The 19,317-nt window shown below is 44.2% G+C and overlaps 1 protein-coding gene across 4 annotated transcripts in view; it reads left to right on the forward strand.

The window, feature by feature from the left end:
• Positions 1–19,317, forward strand: part of LOC110529353 (pleckstrin homology domain-containing family G member 3) — a 117,488-nt gene that overhangs the window by 80,556 nt on the left and 17,615 nt on the right. For all 4 annotated transcript variants that reach the window (XM_036984732.1, XM_036984730.1, XM_036984731.1 and 1 more), the window contains 9 exons: positions 6,321–6,421; positions 12,033–12,102; positions 12,271–12,317; positions 13,551–13,701; positions 14,343–14,474; positions 16,973–17,155; positions 17,874–17,966; positions 18,684–18,770; positions 18,865–18,898. In XM_036984732.1, the coding sequence (XP_036840627.1) occupies positions 6,321–6,421; positions 12,033–12,102; positions 12,271–12,317; positions 13,551–13,701; positions 14,343–14,474; positions 16,973–17,155; positions 17,874–17,966; positions 18,684–18,770; positions 18,865–18,898 (898 nt within the window). The remainder of the gene's footprint in view (positions 1–6,320; positions 6,422–12,032; positions 12,103–12,270; positions 12,318–13,550; positions 13,702–14,342; positions 14,475–16,972; positions 17,156–17,873; positions 17,967–18,683; positions 18,771–18,864; positions 18,899–19,317) is intronic.

Raw genomic sequence — 19,317 nt, forward strand, 5'->3', positions numbered from 1 at the left:
ATAGCAGGCAGGAGGTCCTGACCATAACATAGCAGGCAGGAGGTCCTGACCATAACATAGCAGGCAGGAGGTCCTGACCATAACATAGCAGGCAGGAGGTCCTGACCATAACATAGCAGGCAGGAGGTCCTGACCATAACATAGCAGGCAGGAGGTCCTGACCATAACATAGCAGGCAGGAGGTCCTGACCATAACATAGCAGGCAGGAGGTCCTGACCATAACATAGCAGGCAGGAGGTCCTGACCATAACATAGCAGGCAGGAGGTCCTGACCATAACATAGCAGGCAGGAGGTCCTGACCATAACATAGCAGGCAGGAGGTCCTGACCATAACATAGCAGGCAGGAGGTCCTGACCATAACATAGCAGGCAGGAGGTCCTGACCATAACATAGCAGGCAGGAGGTCCTGACCATAACATAGCAGGCAGGAGGTCCTGACCATAACATAGCAGGCAGGAGGTCCTGACCATAACATAGCAGGCAGGAGGTCCTGACCATAACATAGCAGGCAGGAGGTCCTGACCATAACATAGCAGGCAGGAGGTCCTGACCATAACATAGCAGGCAGGAGGTCCTGACCATAACATAGCAGGCAGGAGGTCCTGACCATAACATAGCAGGCAGGAGGTCCTGACCATAACATAGCAGGCAGGAGGTCCTGACCATAACATAGCAGGCAGGAGGTCCTGACCATAACATAGCAGGCAGGAGGTCCTGACCATAACATAGCAGGCAGGAGGTCCTGACCATAACATAGCAGGCAGGAGGTCCTGACCATAACATAGCAGGCAGGAGGTCCTGACCATAACATAGCAGGCAGGAGGTCCTGACCATAACATAGCAGGCAGGAGGTCCTGACCATAACATAGCAGGCAGGAGGTCCTGACCATAACATAGCAGGAGGTCCTGACCATAACATAGCAGGAGGTCCTGACCATAACATAGCAGGAGGTCCTGACCATAACATAGCAGGTCCTGACCATAACATAGCAGGAGGTCCTGACCATAACATAGCAGGAGGTCCTGACCATAACATAGCAGGTCCTCACCATAACATAGCAGCAGGTCCTCACCATAACATAGCAGGAGGTCCTCACCATAACATAGCAGGAGGTCCTCACCATAACATAGCAGGAGGTCCTCACCATAACATAGCAGGAGGTCCTCACCATAACATAGCAGGAGGTCCTGACCATAACATAGCAGGAGGTCCTGACCATAACATAGCAGGTCTTGACCATAACATAGCAGGTCCTGATCATAACATAGCAGGAGGTCCTGACCATAACATAGCAGGAGGTCCTGACCATAACATAGCAGGAGGTCCTGTCATCCAGAGAATGGTACAGTAACTACAGTATGAATTTTCAAAACATACTTAAATGGCGTGTTATCAGTGTCACACGGAGTTTCTCAGGATAATTTGTTATTTATGTTTGAACTTTGACATGTATTGGTTAGATACAAACCAAAATAATATAGAGACAATCAGGGCAGATGTTAAAAAATAAAAATAGAGGCATTGAATCAAAAAAAGTATTTTGGTAAATAGACTTTATTAGTCAAAGTAGAAAAAGTAAAGAAATTAGTGTGTGTGGCGCTCACTCGGGCTGTTCAAATGTTCAGTGACGTGAAAAAGGAGGAGGGACAGAAAAAAGGTTGGCTTGAAGGAGGGGCGGGAGGGGAGAAGTGATCCGGCATCTGCAGTTAGGGGAAAGGTTCTGTCTGGCAGACTTTCACCCCCAATAGAGGAGAAGAGAAAATGGACATTAGTTTAATCAGGATGGAACTTTGCTGTCTGTATTATTAGCTCTTTCAGGATATTAATGTCATTAGTGCTAACTTCGGGGACTAATTCTGAGCTAAGAAAACCCATAACTGTTTTGAGGTTCCCTAATGCACAAAAAAACGATTTTACATTGGTTTTAAATAAACCTTAACCCATTTCACTACCTCAGAAGTTTCAGTGCTACATTTACCTTCATGTTGTCTGATTCTGGCAGTTCATTTGCACCCATCAAGAGGATCTAATTTGTAATAATATGTGAAATGCTCAAATGACGCACACATATTCTCGAGGTCGAACCTTGAGAATCGTACCTGTTTTGGATAGGGTTGGGTGTTGGACTTCTCCATCTTCTGTTGCCTCTTGGCCTGCTTCTTCTGGGACTTTTCCCTTTGGCTCCTCAACCATTCCTCCTCTACCTTCTTTCGTTCTTCCATTGCCATCAGCAGCGTGGCCCTTTTTTTCTGCTCAAACATAGCACAGGTCATGCCTCGGTCTAAATTGCCTTTGACCAACTGGTCCCCTTTCTTTTCCTCATTTACGAAGGTCTTCTTGATCTTTGTCTCGTGGTTTTGTCTTACTATTTTGTTCAGCCAGTACGCCGCCCTTCTGCACTTGCTGTTTTTGATGAATGCTTTTTTTTCTGCCTCATCTTGGAAGTCCTTGTCCTCTTTGTCACTGGTCTCGGTCTGGAGGCTTGAGCAATCTGAGCCCTCTGGGTCCTCCTCTTCTCTCTTCGCTCTCATTTTCTCAATCGCTTTCTGTAATTCAAAATGTTAATACTAAATTAACAACAATTGCAATTACGAACTCTATTCTGCTATTCAATAATAATCATAATACTCATGTAAAGTAATTGTTATTGTCATCATATAACATCATAATCTTGGTCATAATGTCTGCCTTGCCTGCCATCTTAGCATCTCAGACTGTTGTTGATGCTCTCTTCCAGCTTTTATGATCCTCGTCTGTCTCAGCTGGAGATCATAGTCTTTCAGGTTTTGCTCCTCCTTGAACCACTCAATTTCAGCATTTTTCTTCCTCTCAATCTCTTGAATAGCTTCCTGTAGTCGTCCTTCAAACTCCTCTTCCATATTCTTTCTAAGGTGCATCTCTATCTTCCTTTTGATTTGTTGGAGTTTCTCCAGCTGTCCTTCTTTCATCTTCCCTAGCTCTTCCTCCAACTCTGTTCTTCTGTTGGTCTCCTCCTGGATCATGGTCCTGGCCCTCTCAACCAGCTGAGTCCTTTTCTCTCTCTCTTTCTTGACCGTATTTTTGCACCTCTCTAGAAGGCTTTGCACGGCCTCCTGATCCTGCTCTGCTTCTTCCTCCTCCATCCGGCGGAGCTTATCTTTCAGACGCTGATTCTCCGTCTCTCTCTCCTCCCACCTGCTCTCCATTTCTTTATGGAGTACGATATTGCACCTCTCCTTGGTGCTCTCTGCTCTCTTTGACCCATCCTCTCTTTTATCCGTGAGTCCTCTCTGACCTTTGACCCTTAGGTCAGGACTGCTCGATTCATTTGCCATTCTTCTAGCAGGAGTAACAGAACATATACAGTACCCGTCAAAAGTTTGGACACGCTTACTCAAGGGTTTTCCTTTATTTCTGTTATTTTCTACATTGTAGAATAATGGTAGATGACCTGGCCTCTACAATCACCCAACCTCAACCCAAGGTGGATGGTTTGGAATGAGTGAAGGAAAAGCAGCTAACAAGAAAATAGTAAAAATAAAGAAAAAAGCTTGTGTGTCCAGACTTTTGACTAGTACTGTAAATACAACACTCCCAGAACATATAGGCTAAATACACCATTCACACAAGACACATCCCATGTATCTTATTCCATAGAGAGAGGATGCAAAGAACACAATCATCACCAAGAGCCTATGAGCAGTTCTACAGTATGCATGTACGAATAACGAGCCCCACCACTAACCTAAACTTTGACCTCTGTGACCACACCCACATATTCTGATTGGTTCATTCCTCATATGAATCCTTTGCTTTGAGAGACAGTTTCTTTACACTAGCCATTGTTCCCCTAAACCAACTCTTTCTTTACAAGTAGTTGAATTGTTAAAACATGTAAGGTAACCACAATGCTCTCTGTTTCCTATTTATCCAGTAGTGGAGTTTTAGTAAGACATTGAAGACATGTCTACTCACCACCATCCAGTCACTCCAGCTAACTGTCTGTGACTGAATCAGTAATGGATTTGGGATTTTGTGTTTGACCTCATGACAATGCATTGTGATGTCATTCTAATGTCATGCCTACGCTGACCAGCTGAGCATCATTGAATTACATAGAAAACAATTTAATAGGATTTGTATCCAGTGCCACCTTAACAGTTAGGCCTAATCAGAGACAAACATTTGCCTGCTGTACTGTATACACATATACAGCTGAGGCAAGCGCACCACTTTTAGTTCTGGTTATATTAAATGTGCTTTCATAGGTTGCGTGAATGCTAGTTTACTTTATCCTGGTATTTCCCAATGACCAGTATAGAATATATATATATATATATATATATATTGACCAGAGCCCTGTGGGCTGTCCCGGATAAAAGGTAGTGCACTATTTAGGAGAGAGGGTGCCATTTGGGACACATCGTTAAGGTATTACTGAAGTCAAGTGATGTCATGCCTATGTCTATGATGTCATGCTTAGTGACACACACGTCCAACATCACTACTCTGGACGGCTCTGACTTAGAATATGTGTACAACTACAAATACCTACGTGTCTGGTTAGACTGTAAATTCTCCTTCCAGACTCACATCAAACATCTCCAATCCAAAGTTAAATTCAGAATTGGCTTCCTATTTCGCAACAAAGCATCCTTCACTCATGCTGCCAAACACCCTTGTAAAACTGACCATCCTACCAATCATCGACTTCGGCGATGTAATTTACAAAATAGCCTCCAATACCCTACTCAATAAATTGGATGCAGTCTATCACAGTGCCATCCGTTTTGTCACCAAAGCCCCATATACTACCCACCACTGCGACCTGTACACTCGTTGGCTGGCCCTCGCTTCATACTCGTTGCCAAACCCACTGGCTCCAGGTCATCTACAAGACCCTGCTAGGTAAAGTCACCCCTAATCTCAACTTGCTGGTCACCATAGCATCACCCACCTGTAGCATGCGCTCCAGCAGGTATATCTCTCTGGTCACCCCCAAAACCAATTCTTTCTTTGGCCGCCTCTCCTTCCAGTTCTCTGCTGCCAATGACTGGAACGAACTACAAAAATCTCTGAAACTGGAAACACTTATCTCCCTCACTAGCTTTAAGCACCAGCTGTCAGAACAGCTCACAGATTACTGCACCTGTACATAGCCCATCTATAATTTACCCCAAGCAGCTACCTCTTTCCCTACTGTATTTATTTATTTTGCTCCGTTGCACCCCATTATTTCTATCTCTACTTTGCACATTCTTCCACTGCAAATCTACCATTCCAGTGTTTTACTTGCTATATTGTATTTACTTGGCCACCATGGCCTTTTTTTGCCTTTACCTCCCTTATCTCACCTCACATTGTATATAGACTTATTTTTCTACTGTATTATTGACTGTATGTTTGTTTTACTCCATGTGTAACTCTGTTGTTGTTGTATGCGTGGAACTGCTTTGCCTCATCTTGGCCAGGTCGCAGTTGTAAATGAGAACTTGTTCTCAACTTGCCTACCTGGTTAAATAAAGGTGAAGAGAATCATTCCACAGTTAGCCATACTCCTACACTGTCTCTTTCTGCAATCCAGTTTTCCTGTATTTCTGTCCTCCCTAATTTCTTTTTACAGTTATATCAGACTGCATATACATGTCAAAGACAGTGAGATGTCCCTGATACATTCCCATACTTTTGTTTCTCATAGAAACAGAATGCAAACACCACAGAGATACGTGATGAAAAGTGTGACAAAAGTACAAAACAAAATCATGTATTTTATTTAACTAGGCAAGTCAGTTAATTAAGAGCACATTCGTATTTTCAATGACATCCTAGGAACAGTGGGGTTAACTGCCTTGTTCAGGGGCAGAACGACAGATTTGTACCTTGTCAGCTCAGGGATTCGAACTTGCAACCTTTAGGTTACTAGACCAACGCTCTAACCACTGCCGCCCCATATGCTTGAGGTACTATCTATATGTGGCTCCGAAGTACCCGTTCTTACCAAGTCATTTATACCAAATAAATCCCTGTGGTGATTGGACTTTAAAAGAAAACGTTATGATTTGATAGGTGTCCATAGCTCTTTGAAAATACGGGGGGGAAATGTAGCGTACCTGGGTTTAAGACTAGGTGTGAGCGTGTTTCATGAACAAGGAGCTAGTTAGACTTTATTTAGTAGATAGTGTGTGGACCTAAAATGCTCAGTGATGAAAAGTGGAAAGTCCATACTAAAATGTAGGCACAAAAGTAAATTAATCCACTTTTTTTTCTTCGTTTGAGACTTTTGCGTCATGATGTAGTCAGGTGAATTGTGACTGAGGTGAAACTATCTGCCTTGCAGGACTACCTGGCCCACATCATCGACCAGGCAGACCTACCCATTAGACCAGAACAGGTGTGTGCCCTGTTTGGAAACATCGAGGACATTTACGAGTTCAACAGGTGAGCCGCTGACTAACTCATTTCTCTTATCCTTGTGAGGATGTAATGAATTACTGTATGAAGGAGTGAATGACTGAATGAATGAAAGAATGAGTGAGTGACTGTTTTCCCCGTACCCAAGTTACACACGGATTAACACTATTTACATTGTCAAGGCAATTCTATTGAACTATTGATGAAACTATTGTGTCCTTAACACAACGCAAGTAAGGATTCTGAGTCAAAGTCACGTTCATTAAATATTTACAAGAGGAGAATTTCAGAATTGATGTGCCTGATTTGATGGGTGAAATTGTTCTCATGAAAATGTTGATTGCTGAGCTTGGAAGACCACATTTACAATGATGGATTTGATGTTGGCGTTTAGGGCACACGTTAACACATGCATGCCTGCATGCCTGCAACAGACACACGTTAACACATATGCCTGCAACAGACACACGTTAAAACACGCATGCCTGCAACAGACACACGTTAAAACACGCATGCCTGCAACAGACACACGTTAAAACACGCATGCCTGCAACAGACACACGTTAACACACGCATGCCTGCAACAGACACACGTTAAAACACGCATGCCTGCAACAGACACACGTTAACACATGCATGCCTGCAACAGACACACGTTAACACACGCATGCCTACATGCCTGCAACAGACACACGTTAACACATGCATGCCTGCAACAGACACACGTTAACACACGCATGCCTGCAACAGACACACGTTAACACACACATGCCTGCAACAGACACACGTTAACACACGCATGCCTACAACAGACACACGTTAACACACGCATGCCTACAACAGACACACGTTAACACACGCATGCCTACAACAGACACACGTTAACGCACACATGCCTGCAACAGACACACGTTAACACACGCATGCCTGCAACAGACACACGTTAACACACGCATGCCTACAACAGACACACGTTAACACACGCATGCCTACAACAGACACACGTTAACACACGCATGCCTACAACAGACACACGTTAACACACGCATGCCTGCAACAGACACACGTTAACACACGCATGCCTACAACAGACACACGTTAACACACGCATGCCTACAACAGACACACGTTAACACACGCATGCCTACAACAGACACACGTTAACACACGCATGCCTGCAACACACACACGTTAACACACACATGCCTGCAACAGACACACGTTAACACACACATGCCTACATGCCTGCAACAGACACACGTTAACACACGCATGCCTACAACAGACACACGTTAACACACGCATGCCTACAACAGACACACGTTAACACACGCATGCCTGCAACACACACACGTTAACACACACATGCCTGCATGCCTACAACAGACACACGTTAACACACGCATGCCTGCAACAGACACACGTTAACACACGCATGCCTGCAACAGACACACGTTAACACACGCATGCCTGCAACAGACACACGTTAACACACGCATGCCTGCAACAGACACACGTTAACACACGCATGCCTGCAACAGACTCACGTTAACACACACATGCCTGCAACAGACACACGTTCTTTGCACGTCTCGCTCCAGTAGACAATGAAACAGCATATTTACTCGGTTACACTTTTGTGTCAGGCTACCACTCTCATCATTTGTCATCAATGGTTTTGTACACCACAGTTGGTTCATGGTGCCGGGGAGCAGTTTACAGAAGGCCCGCCTGTGTTGACAGTGGTCCTTTGTGCTCTGAAAGGCCCAATTGTATTAGTGTGTCAGATCTAGAGCCAGAGACCCACAGAGGCCTATCAGAGAGAGAGATTTGGGTTGCAAGTGAACAGGGGCCAAGTCCTGTGTTTAGGAAAAATAAATAATTTAACCACACTGCCTCCCAAAACAATGTCTGTGGGCACACACACATACACATAGCTACTCTCTCGTCCTCTTATTCACTGAAGCATCTGAACACCAAAAGCTGTGTGCTAAAGATAGCTGGCCTCATGACCAGTAACGTCACCACACTCCTACTGTTTGTTAGTGGTGGGTCGTGTCCAGGCCACCCACCTCACTACCCAATGCTATCCTACAGTGCCTGAGATTAGAGAGTCCCATCTATGCTCCAGCATCCACAACAATGTTTGTTAGTGGTGGGTCCTGTCCTTTTTAACTTTGATTTACGATGACATGCAATACTCCCTGAAGTCAGAGATGGTACACCCATAGCCTCCCCTTTCCCCTACTACTGCAGTAACACATATGAGGTCTGTCATTTAAGTAAGCACAATGAAAATGGCCTTGTGCTTTATATCCATTGGCCAAACGACATGGTTTTTTCCCCCAATATCCTCTAACGAAAGTCATCCATGCTCGCCCCAGGGTCACTGGAATAAAACACAAAACCCACGCTGGAGTATTTCAATGAGGTGTAGCACCAAAATAAGCATTTTCTAGCCCTGCCTATTGAGAAGAAGTAGGATCATTCAGTAGCACTTTAGTCAGGGTCCCTGTTCAGAGGCCTTTGTACACAGTAGAGTACATCCTCTAACAACTTTGGTAGTGTACTGTATATAAGTATTGCAACGAGCCAGCAAATCAAGATGGATTAATGTTTGTTCCGTTTTAGGCAGACTGGTATAGATGATAAACTCTATTAATTTCATTGCACAGTGGCACTTCCTACCTAATTATTATTTTGTAGAGTGGTTGGCTCATAAGAAAGCACCTGAAATAAAGTGTGTCTGGAATTTGTGTGAAAAGGGATTGAGAGGCACATGGAATATTGGTGCTCACTAGCCTCGTACCACCATCCTGATCTGTCTATATACACTGTCTATATACACTGTCTATATAGACAATCTTCAAAAAGGCACTCTGCAGTGGTGCTTGATTGTAGACGCCTGTGGCTGTGCAAATGACTGTTTGAATGTGTAAAGTTGTGCCTGCTAGAGTTATGTAGGGTTGTGACGATAGCAGTATCGTCATGTTTTTTCCGGGGTAAAAATGTAAACGAAGCAGACCGAACTCCTTTAAAAACCCGCTGTATGTAAAATATTGTGTTATGCTGTAGCTTGGAAAGTAAACACATGTGACTCTGGATGACGACATGATGATGTTTTTTTTCCAACATTAGGGCTGTTTTCCTAAAGAAGTTAAATCCGCTTCATGTTTTGTTTCCTTGCCTTAATGCTAATCAGTATTGCGATACTGGTATCGTCCCGGCCCTACGGTTATGTTATAGAAGTATACCTACACATCTTCTCCCAAATGACAGTCAAGGGATGGTTGATGACGTGAAGTGTCATGCTATTTTGTGGATCTCACCCTACAACCAAAGGGCATCCTGTCTGGAACAAAGTAACTAATTTGATTCCTGTGTTTTTCTAACTCCTGGTTAGAGATAGAAAAGCCATTTGTCCTGTTGGCGTGGTTACTGGGTGACTCTTATTTAACCCCATAACGGTTGGTTTGTTCAATTATGTGCTGATGGTGTGTTTTCCCCCTCAGGGAGAAAAGAGATATGAGCTGTTTTGTTCTGAGGTGTTGTCAACCTAACCTGTGATTGGCCTGAAGCTCTTTACCTGTCTGCTTCTTCACCATCGATGCCCAATAGCTGTACTTCAGAGAGTAACTGGTGCTCATCAGGAATTTATCTTCATCTTTTACCCAAATTGTCCCTGTAACATTTAAGGTTCATGCATCCCATTTTAAAGGGAGATCATGGTTCATGCTTCCCATTTTAAAGGGAGATCATGGTTCATGCTTCCCCTTTTAAAGGGAGATCATGGTTCATGCTTCCCATTTTAAAGGGAGATCATGGTTCATGCTTCCCATTTTAAAGGGAGATCATGGTTCATGCTTCCCATTTTAAAGGGAGATCATGGTTCATGCTTCCCATTTTAAAGGGAGATCATGGTTCATGCTTCCCATTTTAAAGGGAGATCATGGTTCATGCTTCCCATTTTAAAGGGAGATCATGGTTCATGCTTCCCATTTTAAAGGGAGATCATGGTTCATGCTTCCCATTTTAAAGGGAGATCATGGTTCATGCTTCCCATTTTAAAGGGAGATCATGGTTCATGCTTCCCATTTTAAAGGGAGATCATGGTTCATGCTTCCCATTTTAAAGGGAGGTCATGCTTCTCTCTCACTCTCTCTTGACCTTTTATCAGTCTTTCCTTTTCCTTATACTGTCTCTACCAGTCTGCACTGTAATTAAAACCCTGTCCTAAATAACTCATGTGTTCCCGGCTGTTATATGGCTAAACTCTGTGAGACCAAAGACGTTGAAGACAGAGGCCAAACTGACACATCTGTCTGTTGTCGTCCCTTGATTGTTTAGTCTTATCGGGGGACTGTTTTTGCTACTCCAGTGGTTGTGGATGGTAAGTTTTGGTTTGCCCATCTGAAGTGGCTGACAAAGTGCACTGAGGGCATGGCATGCTGTGGTGTGCAGTCTGGGTTTGCTGTGTCTCGTGTGGTAAGGCATGGCGTGCGGTCTGGGTTTGCTGTGTCTCTCGTGTGGTAAGGCATGCTGAGGTGTGGTGTGCAGTCTGGGTTTGCTGTGTGTCTGGTGTGGTAGGGCATGGCGTGCGGTCTGGGTTTGCTGTCTCTCTCGTGTGGTAGGGCATGGCGTGATGTGGCGTGCGGTCTGGGTTTGCTGTGTCTCTCGTGTGGTAGGGCATGGCGTGCGGTCTGGGTTTGCTGTGTCTCTCGTGTGGTAGGGCATGGCGTGCGGTCTGGGTTTGCTGTCTCTCGTGTGGTAGGGCATGGCGTGATGTGGCGTGCGGTCTGGGTTTGCTGTGTCTCGTGTGGTAGGGCATGGCGTGCGGTTTGGGTTTGCTGTGTCACTCGTGTGGTAGGGCATGGCGTGCGGTCTGGGTTTGCTGTCTCTCGTGTGGTAGGGCATGGCGTGATGTGGCGTGCGGTCTGGGTTTGCTGTGTCTCGTGTGGTAGGGCATGGCGTGCGGTTTGGGTTTGCTGTGTCATTCGTGTGGTAGGGCATGGCGTGATGTGGCGTGCGGTTTGGGTTTGCTGTGTCACTCGTGTGGTAGGGCATGGCGTGATGTGGTGTGCGGTTTGGGTTTGCTGTGTCACTCGTGTGGTAGGGCATGGCGTGATGTGGCGTGCAGTTTGGGTTTGCTGTGTCATTCGTGTGGTAGGGCATAGCGTGACGTGGCGTGTGGTCTGGGTTTGCTGTGTCTCGTGGTAGGGCGTGGCATGCGGTCTGGGTTTGCTGTGTCACTCGTGTGGTAGGGCATGGCGTGATGTGGCGTGCGGTCTGGGTTTGCTGTGTCTCTCGAACTCCTAACGCTGGAAGATTGTCTCTCTGCCCATTTCCCTGTGATCATGGCTCTCGACGCTCCAAAGCAAACAACTTTGGGCCTGAAGACAAGATGGACACACAACAATATTTAACCACATCTCTTTTTCTAGTATCGATTATGAAATGTAGCATTTCAGGGAGTTGTCGACAAAAGCCTTAAGTAAATGCTGCTTTGGTTTGTGTGTTACGAGTGTGATTGAAATGTACATCACTACGATATCTGCAATATATTTGCAAAAGTCATACCTGTATAATTTTCCATTTGATGTAACCAGGCCTCATCTTTGATCTCTGACCTCTGTTGCAGTGAACTGTTGCAGTCCTTAGATATGTGTGACAACGACCCTGTTGCCATCGCTAGGTGCTTCGTCATGAAGGTTAGTGCAATTCCAATCCTATTATGCTGTGCATGATTCTCTATGATTCTCTGCCCAGCTGAAGAGTTTCGTTCAGTGCTCGAAACCAATCACTCGTCATTTCTGGTGGATAAACACTCCCTTTCGAACAGTATTGAGACTATGTAACGTATCATGTTTTTCTTTCAGAGAGAGTATTTTGAGATCTATACACAGTACTGTACCAACTACCCAAAGTAAGTGAACTCTCTTAGCTGGCCAGTGTACCTGGCATGTGCAGCTTTTACTGGCTCAACTGTTCACAGAAACAGACTGAGCATGTGAAGAAAACCATGGGGGGGATGTCTGCTACTGACACCTAGTGGTAGAAAGTATACTCTGTTTGCTGTGCTGTTACACACAAAAAAGGAGTTATACGGAGAAATTGGGTTGACCGGCTCATTACTGCCGGAACAGAGCAAATGGAATGACATCAATCCCCTGGAAAGCATGTGATTGATACCATTCTGCTCCAGTCATCCCCACGAGCCCGTCCTCCCCTATTAAGGTGCCACCAACCTCCTGTGCATCCTACACACCTATTAGTTGTGTTTTCAACCCACTCCAGAGAAATGTACAAATTGTAGTCCATTTTCTCAAATGAAATGGGTGAGAAACAAAAACGATGAATATGATCATATTGAAATGGGTAATTGGGGGAACATATGACACAAATATTGAATTGTAGAGATAAATGTGGAGATGTGCACCAGTTTCATCCGTTCATATAACTAAGTGTTGTGTGCAATTATTCAATCATTGTCCAATACTTTCATCTAGACAATCATTCTGTAGTACTGACCTGGTCCTATCTCCATCTGTTTCTGTAGTACTGACCCGGTCCTCTCTCCATCTGTTTCTGTAGTACTGACCCGGTCCTCTCTCCATCTAGTTCTGTTTCTGTAGTACTGACCCGGTCCTCTCTCCATCTGTTTCTGTAGTACTGACCCGGTCCTCTCTCCATCTAGTTCTGTTTCTGTAGTACTGACCCGGTCCTCTCTCCATCTAGTTCTGTTTCTGTAGTATTGACCCGGTCCTCTCTCCATCTAGTTCTGTGGTACTGACCCGGTCCCTCTCCATCTAGTTCTGTTTCTGTAGTACTGACCCGGTCCTCTCTCCATCTAGTTCTGTAGTACTGACCCGGTCCTCTCTCCATCTAGTTCTGTTTCTGTAGTACTGACCCGGTCCTCTCTCCATCTAGTTCTGTGGTACTGACCCGGTCCCTCTCCATCTAGTTCTGTTTCTGTAGTACTGACCCGGTCCTCTCTCCATCTAGTTCTGTAGTACTGACCCGGTCCTCTCTCCATCTAGTTCTGTTTCTGTAGTACTGACCCGGTCCTCTCTCCATCTAGTTCTGTAATACTGACCCGGTCCTCTCTCCATCTAGTTCTGTTTCTGTAGTACTGACCCGGTCCTCTCTCCATCTCTAGTTCTGTGGCTGCTCTGACAGACTGCATGAGGAACAAATCCTTGGCCAAGTTGTTCCGGGAGCGGCAGGCCTCACTAAAACGCTCCCTTCCCCTGGGCTCCTACCTGCTCAAGCCTGTACAGAGGATCCTCAAGTACCACCTATTGCTTCAGGTACAGAGATGGGATCAGTTTTGCCTTTTTAGATCATAATGAATAAGGGACAGGGGGGCGACCTGATCCTAGATCAGGGCCAATGTCCACAAAGCGTCTCAGAGAAGAGTGTTGATCTAGGATCAGTTTAGCCTTTTTAGATCACAATTAATACAATTATTTGGACAGGTCCTAGATCAGCACTAATACTATTGGAATATAGCCTGTTGAGAGGCTCATCAAGTATCACAGTTGCTCCAGGTAGTTGCTCCAGGTAGTTGCTCCAACTAACCACCAAAGGAATGCCCTGCCATAGCATCCTGGTTCAAATACTTTTAAAAGGCATAAATGCATCTTTCCTTCCTACCCTCCCTTGAAGTTATCACTGATCTGACACATTGATAGGTGTAAAGATGGGTTTCCACTTCATAGATTTCCCCTATCCATCCATGTCAGATCAGTAATTACTCTTGAGGATGGGAGGAAGAAAGGATGCATTTTTGAAGGAACCAATTTGTGCTCTCCAAAGCAGCTTGAAATTATTCAGATATATTAACACCGTAGGTTCAACTTCTTACTAGAACAAACAGAACAACTCTCACTAAAAAGCCATGTCTGTGGGAAGTGCACTAGTTTAAATAACTATTGTGTTCCTTCTGCAGGAGATAGCCAAGCACTTTGACCCACAAGAGGAGGGCTATGAGGTAGTGGAGGAAGCCATCTACACCATGACAGGCGTGGCCTGGTACATCAACGACATGAAGAGGAAACACGAGCATGCCGTTCGACTGCAGGTTAGCAAGCAAACATCCATATAAACATATATTCTGAGACAATTACGAAATGATTGCCACACAGAGCTGAACAGACCTCTGAACAGACTTCATGCAAACCCTCACACAAACATGCAAACAACCATATATACATATTCTGAGACAATTACGAAATGATTGCCACACACAGCTGAACACAAACACCCTGTGTAATCAATGTGAATAAGCCCCTCACACATTAATAAACATTTAAACCCACTGGCCGTCTGTCTAATCCTTATTTTACATTTTTTTATTTGATCTTTATTTAACTAGGCAAATCAGTTAAGAACTAATTCTTATTTTCAATGACTGCATAGTGGGTTAACTGCCTTGTTCAGGGGCAGAACGTCAGATTTTTACCTTGGCAGCTCGGGGATTCGATCTTGAAACCTTTCGGTTACTAGTCCAACGCTCTAACCACTAGGTTACCTGCCGCTATCCTGTCTCATGTTGTGCTGTTATTACATTTCATTTAGGCAGGTCAGGTCAGTGCATGTGAAGAGGCTGTGTCCCAAATGGCACATCATATCCTATAGTGCATTACTTTTTCACCAGAGGCCCCTATGAGCCCTGGTCAAAAGTAGTGCACTATAAAGGGAATAAGGTGCCATTTGGAACACATCCCAATGTTCTGAACATCAATTACAAACCCTCCATGGTTCTCCTCTCTTGTTAAACTAGATTGAGTGTACAACATGTCTGACCAGAGACAACATGGCACAGCCAACCCCGGGAGACCCTCACAGAGTAGCCCTCGCAGGGCTTGTCGTCAAAGGCCGTGTAAAAATAAACAGCGACTACATTGTGTTCTTAGACTCATTTCTCATGGGGCCAGTTATTTACTGGTCATTGGAATATATTTGTTTATCATGTGCAGTTAGGCTTGATTATGTATTTAACTCTGTTTGGAGGATCTATTACCCGTAAACTATAGTGCCTTCGGAAAGTATTCAGACACCTTTGACTTTTTTCACATTTTGTTATGTCACAGCCTTATTCTCAAATGGATTCCATAAATTAAGGTCTTCAACAATCTACACACAATACCGCATAATAAGACTATGTACATATAAATATATGGATGAGCGATGGCCGTGCGGCATAGGCAAGATGCAGTAGATGGTATAGAATACAGTATACACATATGAGATGAGTAATGTAAGATATGTAAACATTATTAAAGTGGCGTTATTTAAAGTGACTAGTGATACCTTTTATTAATAAGTCAATTTATTAAAGTGGCCAGAGATTTGAGTCTATGTTGGCAGCGACCTCTCTATGTTAGTGATGGCTGTTTAACAGTCTGATGGCCTTGAGATAGAAGCTGTTTAACAGTCTGATGGCCTTGAGATAGAAGCTGTTTAACAGTCTGATGGCCTTGAGATAGAAGCTGTTTAACAGTCTGATGGCCTTGAGATAGAAGCTGTTTAACAGTCTGATGGCCTGGAGATAGAAGCTGTTTAACAGTCTGATGGCCTGGAGATAGAAGCTGTTTAACAGTCTGATGGCCTTGAGATAGAAGCTGTTTAACAGTCTGATGGCCTGGAGATAGAAGCTGTTTAACAGTCTGATGGCCTGGAGATAGAAGCTGTTTAACAGTCTGATGGCCTGGAGATAGAAGCTGTTTAACAGTCTGATGGCCTGGAGATAGAAGCTGTTTAACAGTCTGATGGCCTGCAGATAGAAGCTGTTTAACAGTCTGATGGCCTGGAGATAGAGGCTGTTTAACAGTCTGATGGCCTTGAGATAGACGCTCTAAGGTGCAGGGCTGCATAACCAGGCGGAAGCCGGCTAGTGATGGATATTTTAAGTCTGATGGCCTGTTTTTGAGTCTCTCTGTCCCAGCTTTGATGCACCTGTACTGATCTCTCCTTCTGAATGATAGCGGGGTGAACAAGCAGTGGCTCATGTGATTGTTGTCCTTGATTTATCTTTTTGGCCTGTCATTTCCTTCCTCCTCTGACGAGCCTTCACTGCTCAAAATACCCTCTAATATACCCCCCAACGATCCCCAAAAACACCCCCAACAATACAAAATACCCCCAACAATACAAAAACATCCCCCAAATATCCCCAAAACACCCCCAACAATACAAAAACACCCCCAACGATACAAAAACACCCCCAACGATACCAAAATACCCCCAACGATACAAAAACACCCCCAACGATACAAAAACACCCCCAACGATACCAAAACACCCCCAACGATACAAAAACACCCTCAACGATACAAAAACACCCCCAACGATACCAAAATACCCCCAACGATACAAAAACACCCCCAACGATACAAAAACACCCTCAACAATACAAAAACACACCTTCAAGAAACACCCTTGAGCATTTTGGGGAAATGAATTGCTTAACATTGTTTGTGCCACAATGATACCCTTTTCACCCTATGATGTCTATTGCTGTTGGGTGTTTAATAAATAGGTGCTCCTTCATCACCTCATCTGTGTTGGCTTGTCCAGGAGGTCCAGTCTTTGTTGATCAACTGGAAAGGACCGGACCTGACCACGTACGGGGAACTGGTCCTGGAGGGCACCTTCAAGGTCCACCGGGCCAAGAACGAGCGCACACTCTTTCTTTTCGACCGAATGCTCCTCATCACCAGGCGCCGAGGAGAGCACTACGTCTTCAAGACCCTCATCTCGGTGAGTGCTGCTTGCTGGGGTCAAGGGTTAGGGGGTCAGGATTTGTCAACCCTGTTGTCCTGCATTTTTTTCCTGTTTCAAATCTGATTTTGTTTTGTAAAGTCTCCATTATATTCCAATCACTTAGTTTGAATGGCGAAAAGTAATGTCTTGAAGTCTGTGTTGCATTTATTGTATATTCATTATTTGGAGATTTATGTAAATTTGCACTTGTGCTCTGATAATGTCTTATCAATGGTCCCTAAGGGGATTAATGAAGACGTATTGAGTTGAATTTTAATTCAATTGAAAAACAGAGCTGAGTGTGTTTTGGCTTATCTGTGGTTTGTCCCATTGGTCTAAACTAACTTCCTGTCGTCGTTTCCTTTCTTTCCTGATGATGAATGACAGATTAGGTAGTAGGACTGGAACTGATCTACTCCTTTCCTGCGTCAGTGATAATGACGGACCTGATTCTTTTCTGTGGTTTATGAATATTTTCTAACTTGTTTTAAAAAATGTTTTTTTTAACTTTCTTCCACCTTCCTGATATGTCACGTTTGTCTTTACTATCTTTCTGGTGACACTGGGTTTGATCCGTGTTCATCAGTGTCCCCTGCACACTGAATTAATGAATATACTTTAGTATTACATCTAATTGTCCCTATTTGAGTGCGGACCAATCTTTTCTCTTAACTATATTTCATTCGTTTTTCATTTCTCTCGTGTTTGGCTACAGTGTTCCACCCTCATGCTAATCGAGAGTGCCAAGGACTCTCTAAGCTTCAGCGTCACTCACTACAAGCACCCCAAGCAGCCCCACACAGTGCAGGTGAGTGAGGGAGACCTCTCAACCAACCGCACAGTACCACAGTGGCTAATTCATGGGAATTCAGACATGGTAGGAGAACACATTAGTAGTGGACTTTTAGAATCATGAATGCCATAGTTAAGCATGTGAATCAGATTACAATATTGTGTGTGGGGAGGTTGGTTTTTATAACCTTGAAGGGACCAGACGTCCTCACAAAGATTGTAAAATAAGGGAAAAAACTAACAAGTGGGGACATTTCGCTGGTCCCCACAAGGACAAAAGGCAGTTTTAGATTTAAGGGTCAGTGTTATGAGTTAGCTTTTGGGTTAGTGGTTAGGGAAAATAGGAATTTGAATGGGAATCATTTGTTTGGTCCCCATAAGGATAGTAATACAAACGCGTGTGTGTGTGTTCATGGCTGATTCTGATAATACAACTGTATGAATATTTAAAGTAGGTCAACTCTCACCTTGCAGGCATTGTTCCTGTTGTGTGATAATGTAGACTAGATTGAAATAAGGCCTGCTGTTCATAAGAACCTGCACCTGTAGAATGTAGGTGTACTGATGTACTGGCTTGGTTTTTGCCAAAACAAATCATCATTACGCCATCATTATCATAGCCATAAAACTGTCTTTTTTGTTTTTGGTGTTTGTTTTTATCTTTACTGTAGTGAATTCTCTGTGGGAATGCATAGGAACTTACCTGCCCCCTCTCTCACCCCCTTACCCTCAGGCCAAGACTGTGGAAGAGAGAAAACTATGGGCCCATCACATCAAAAGGATCATTCTCGAAAACCATCAAGCCATCATCCCTCAGAAGGTACATATGAGGTGCTGTTGCTAATATTAAAGAGGGAAGGGGGTAATCTAAGGGAGGGATAGCTGACGGTTGTTTTTGTGTTTCTTTTTATCAGGCAAAGGAGGCAATCTTAGAAATGGACTCGATTTGTGAGTATTTGTAGTGATTATTAATGCACTTTTCTGCCCAGCCATCCAGCGTATTTTTATATCCAAGCAACAACGGAACAAAGTTGATTTATTTAAGAGTGGCGGAGAGGGATGCTTTTAATATACTGACCAAAAATATAAATGCAACAGGCAACAATTTCAAAGATTTTACTGAGTTACAGTTCATATAAAGAAATCAGTTCATTAGGCCCTAATCTATGGATTTCACATGACTGGGCAGGGGTGCTGCCATGGGTGGTTCTGGCTCCCAAGTGGGTTGGCCAGGCCCAGCCAATCAGAATTAGCTTTTCTCCACAAAAGGGCTTTATTACAAACAGAAGTACTCCTCAGTTTCATCAGCTGTCTGGGTGGCTGGTCTCAGACGATCCCGCTGGTGAAGAAGCCGGATATGGAGCTCA

This window comes from Oncorhynchus mykiss, chromosome 8 (assembly GCF_013265735.2).
Source record: "Oncorhynchus mykiss isolate Arlee chromosome 8, USDA_OmykA_1.1, whole genome shotgun sequence".
NCBI lineage: Eukaryota > Metazoa > Chordata > Actinopteri > Salmoniformes > Salmonidae > Oncorhynchus > Oncorhynchus mykiss.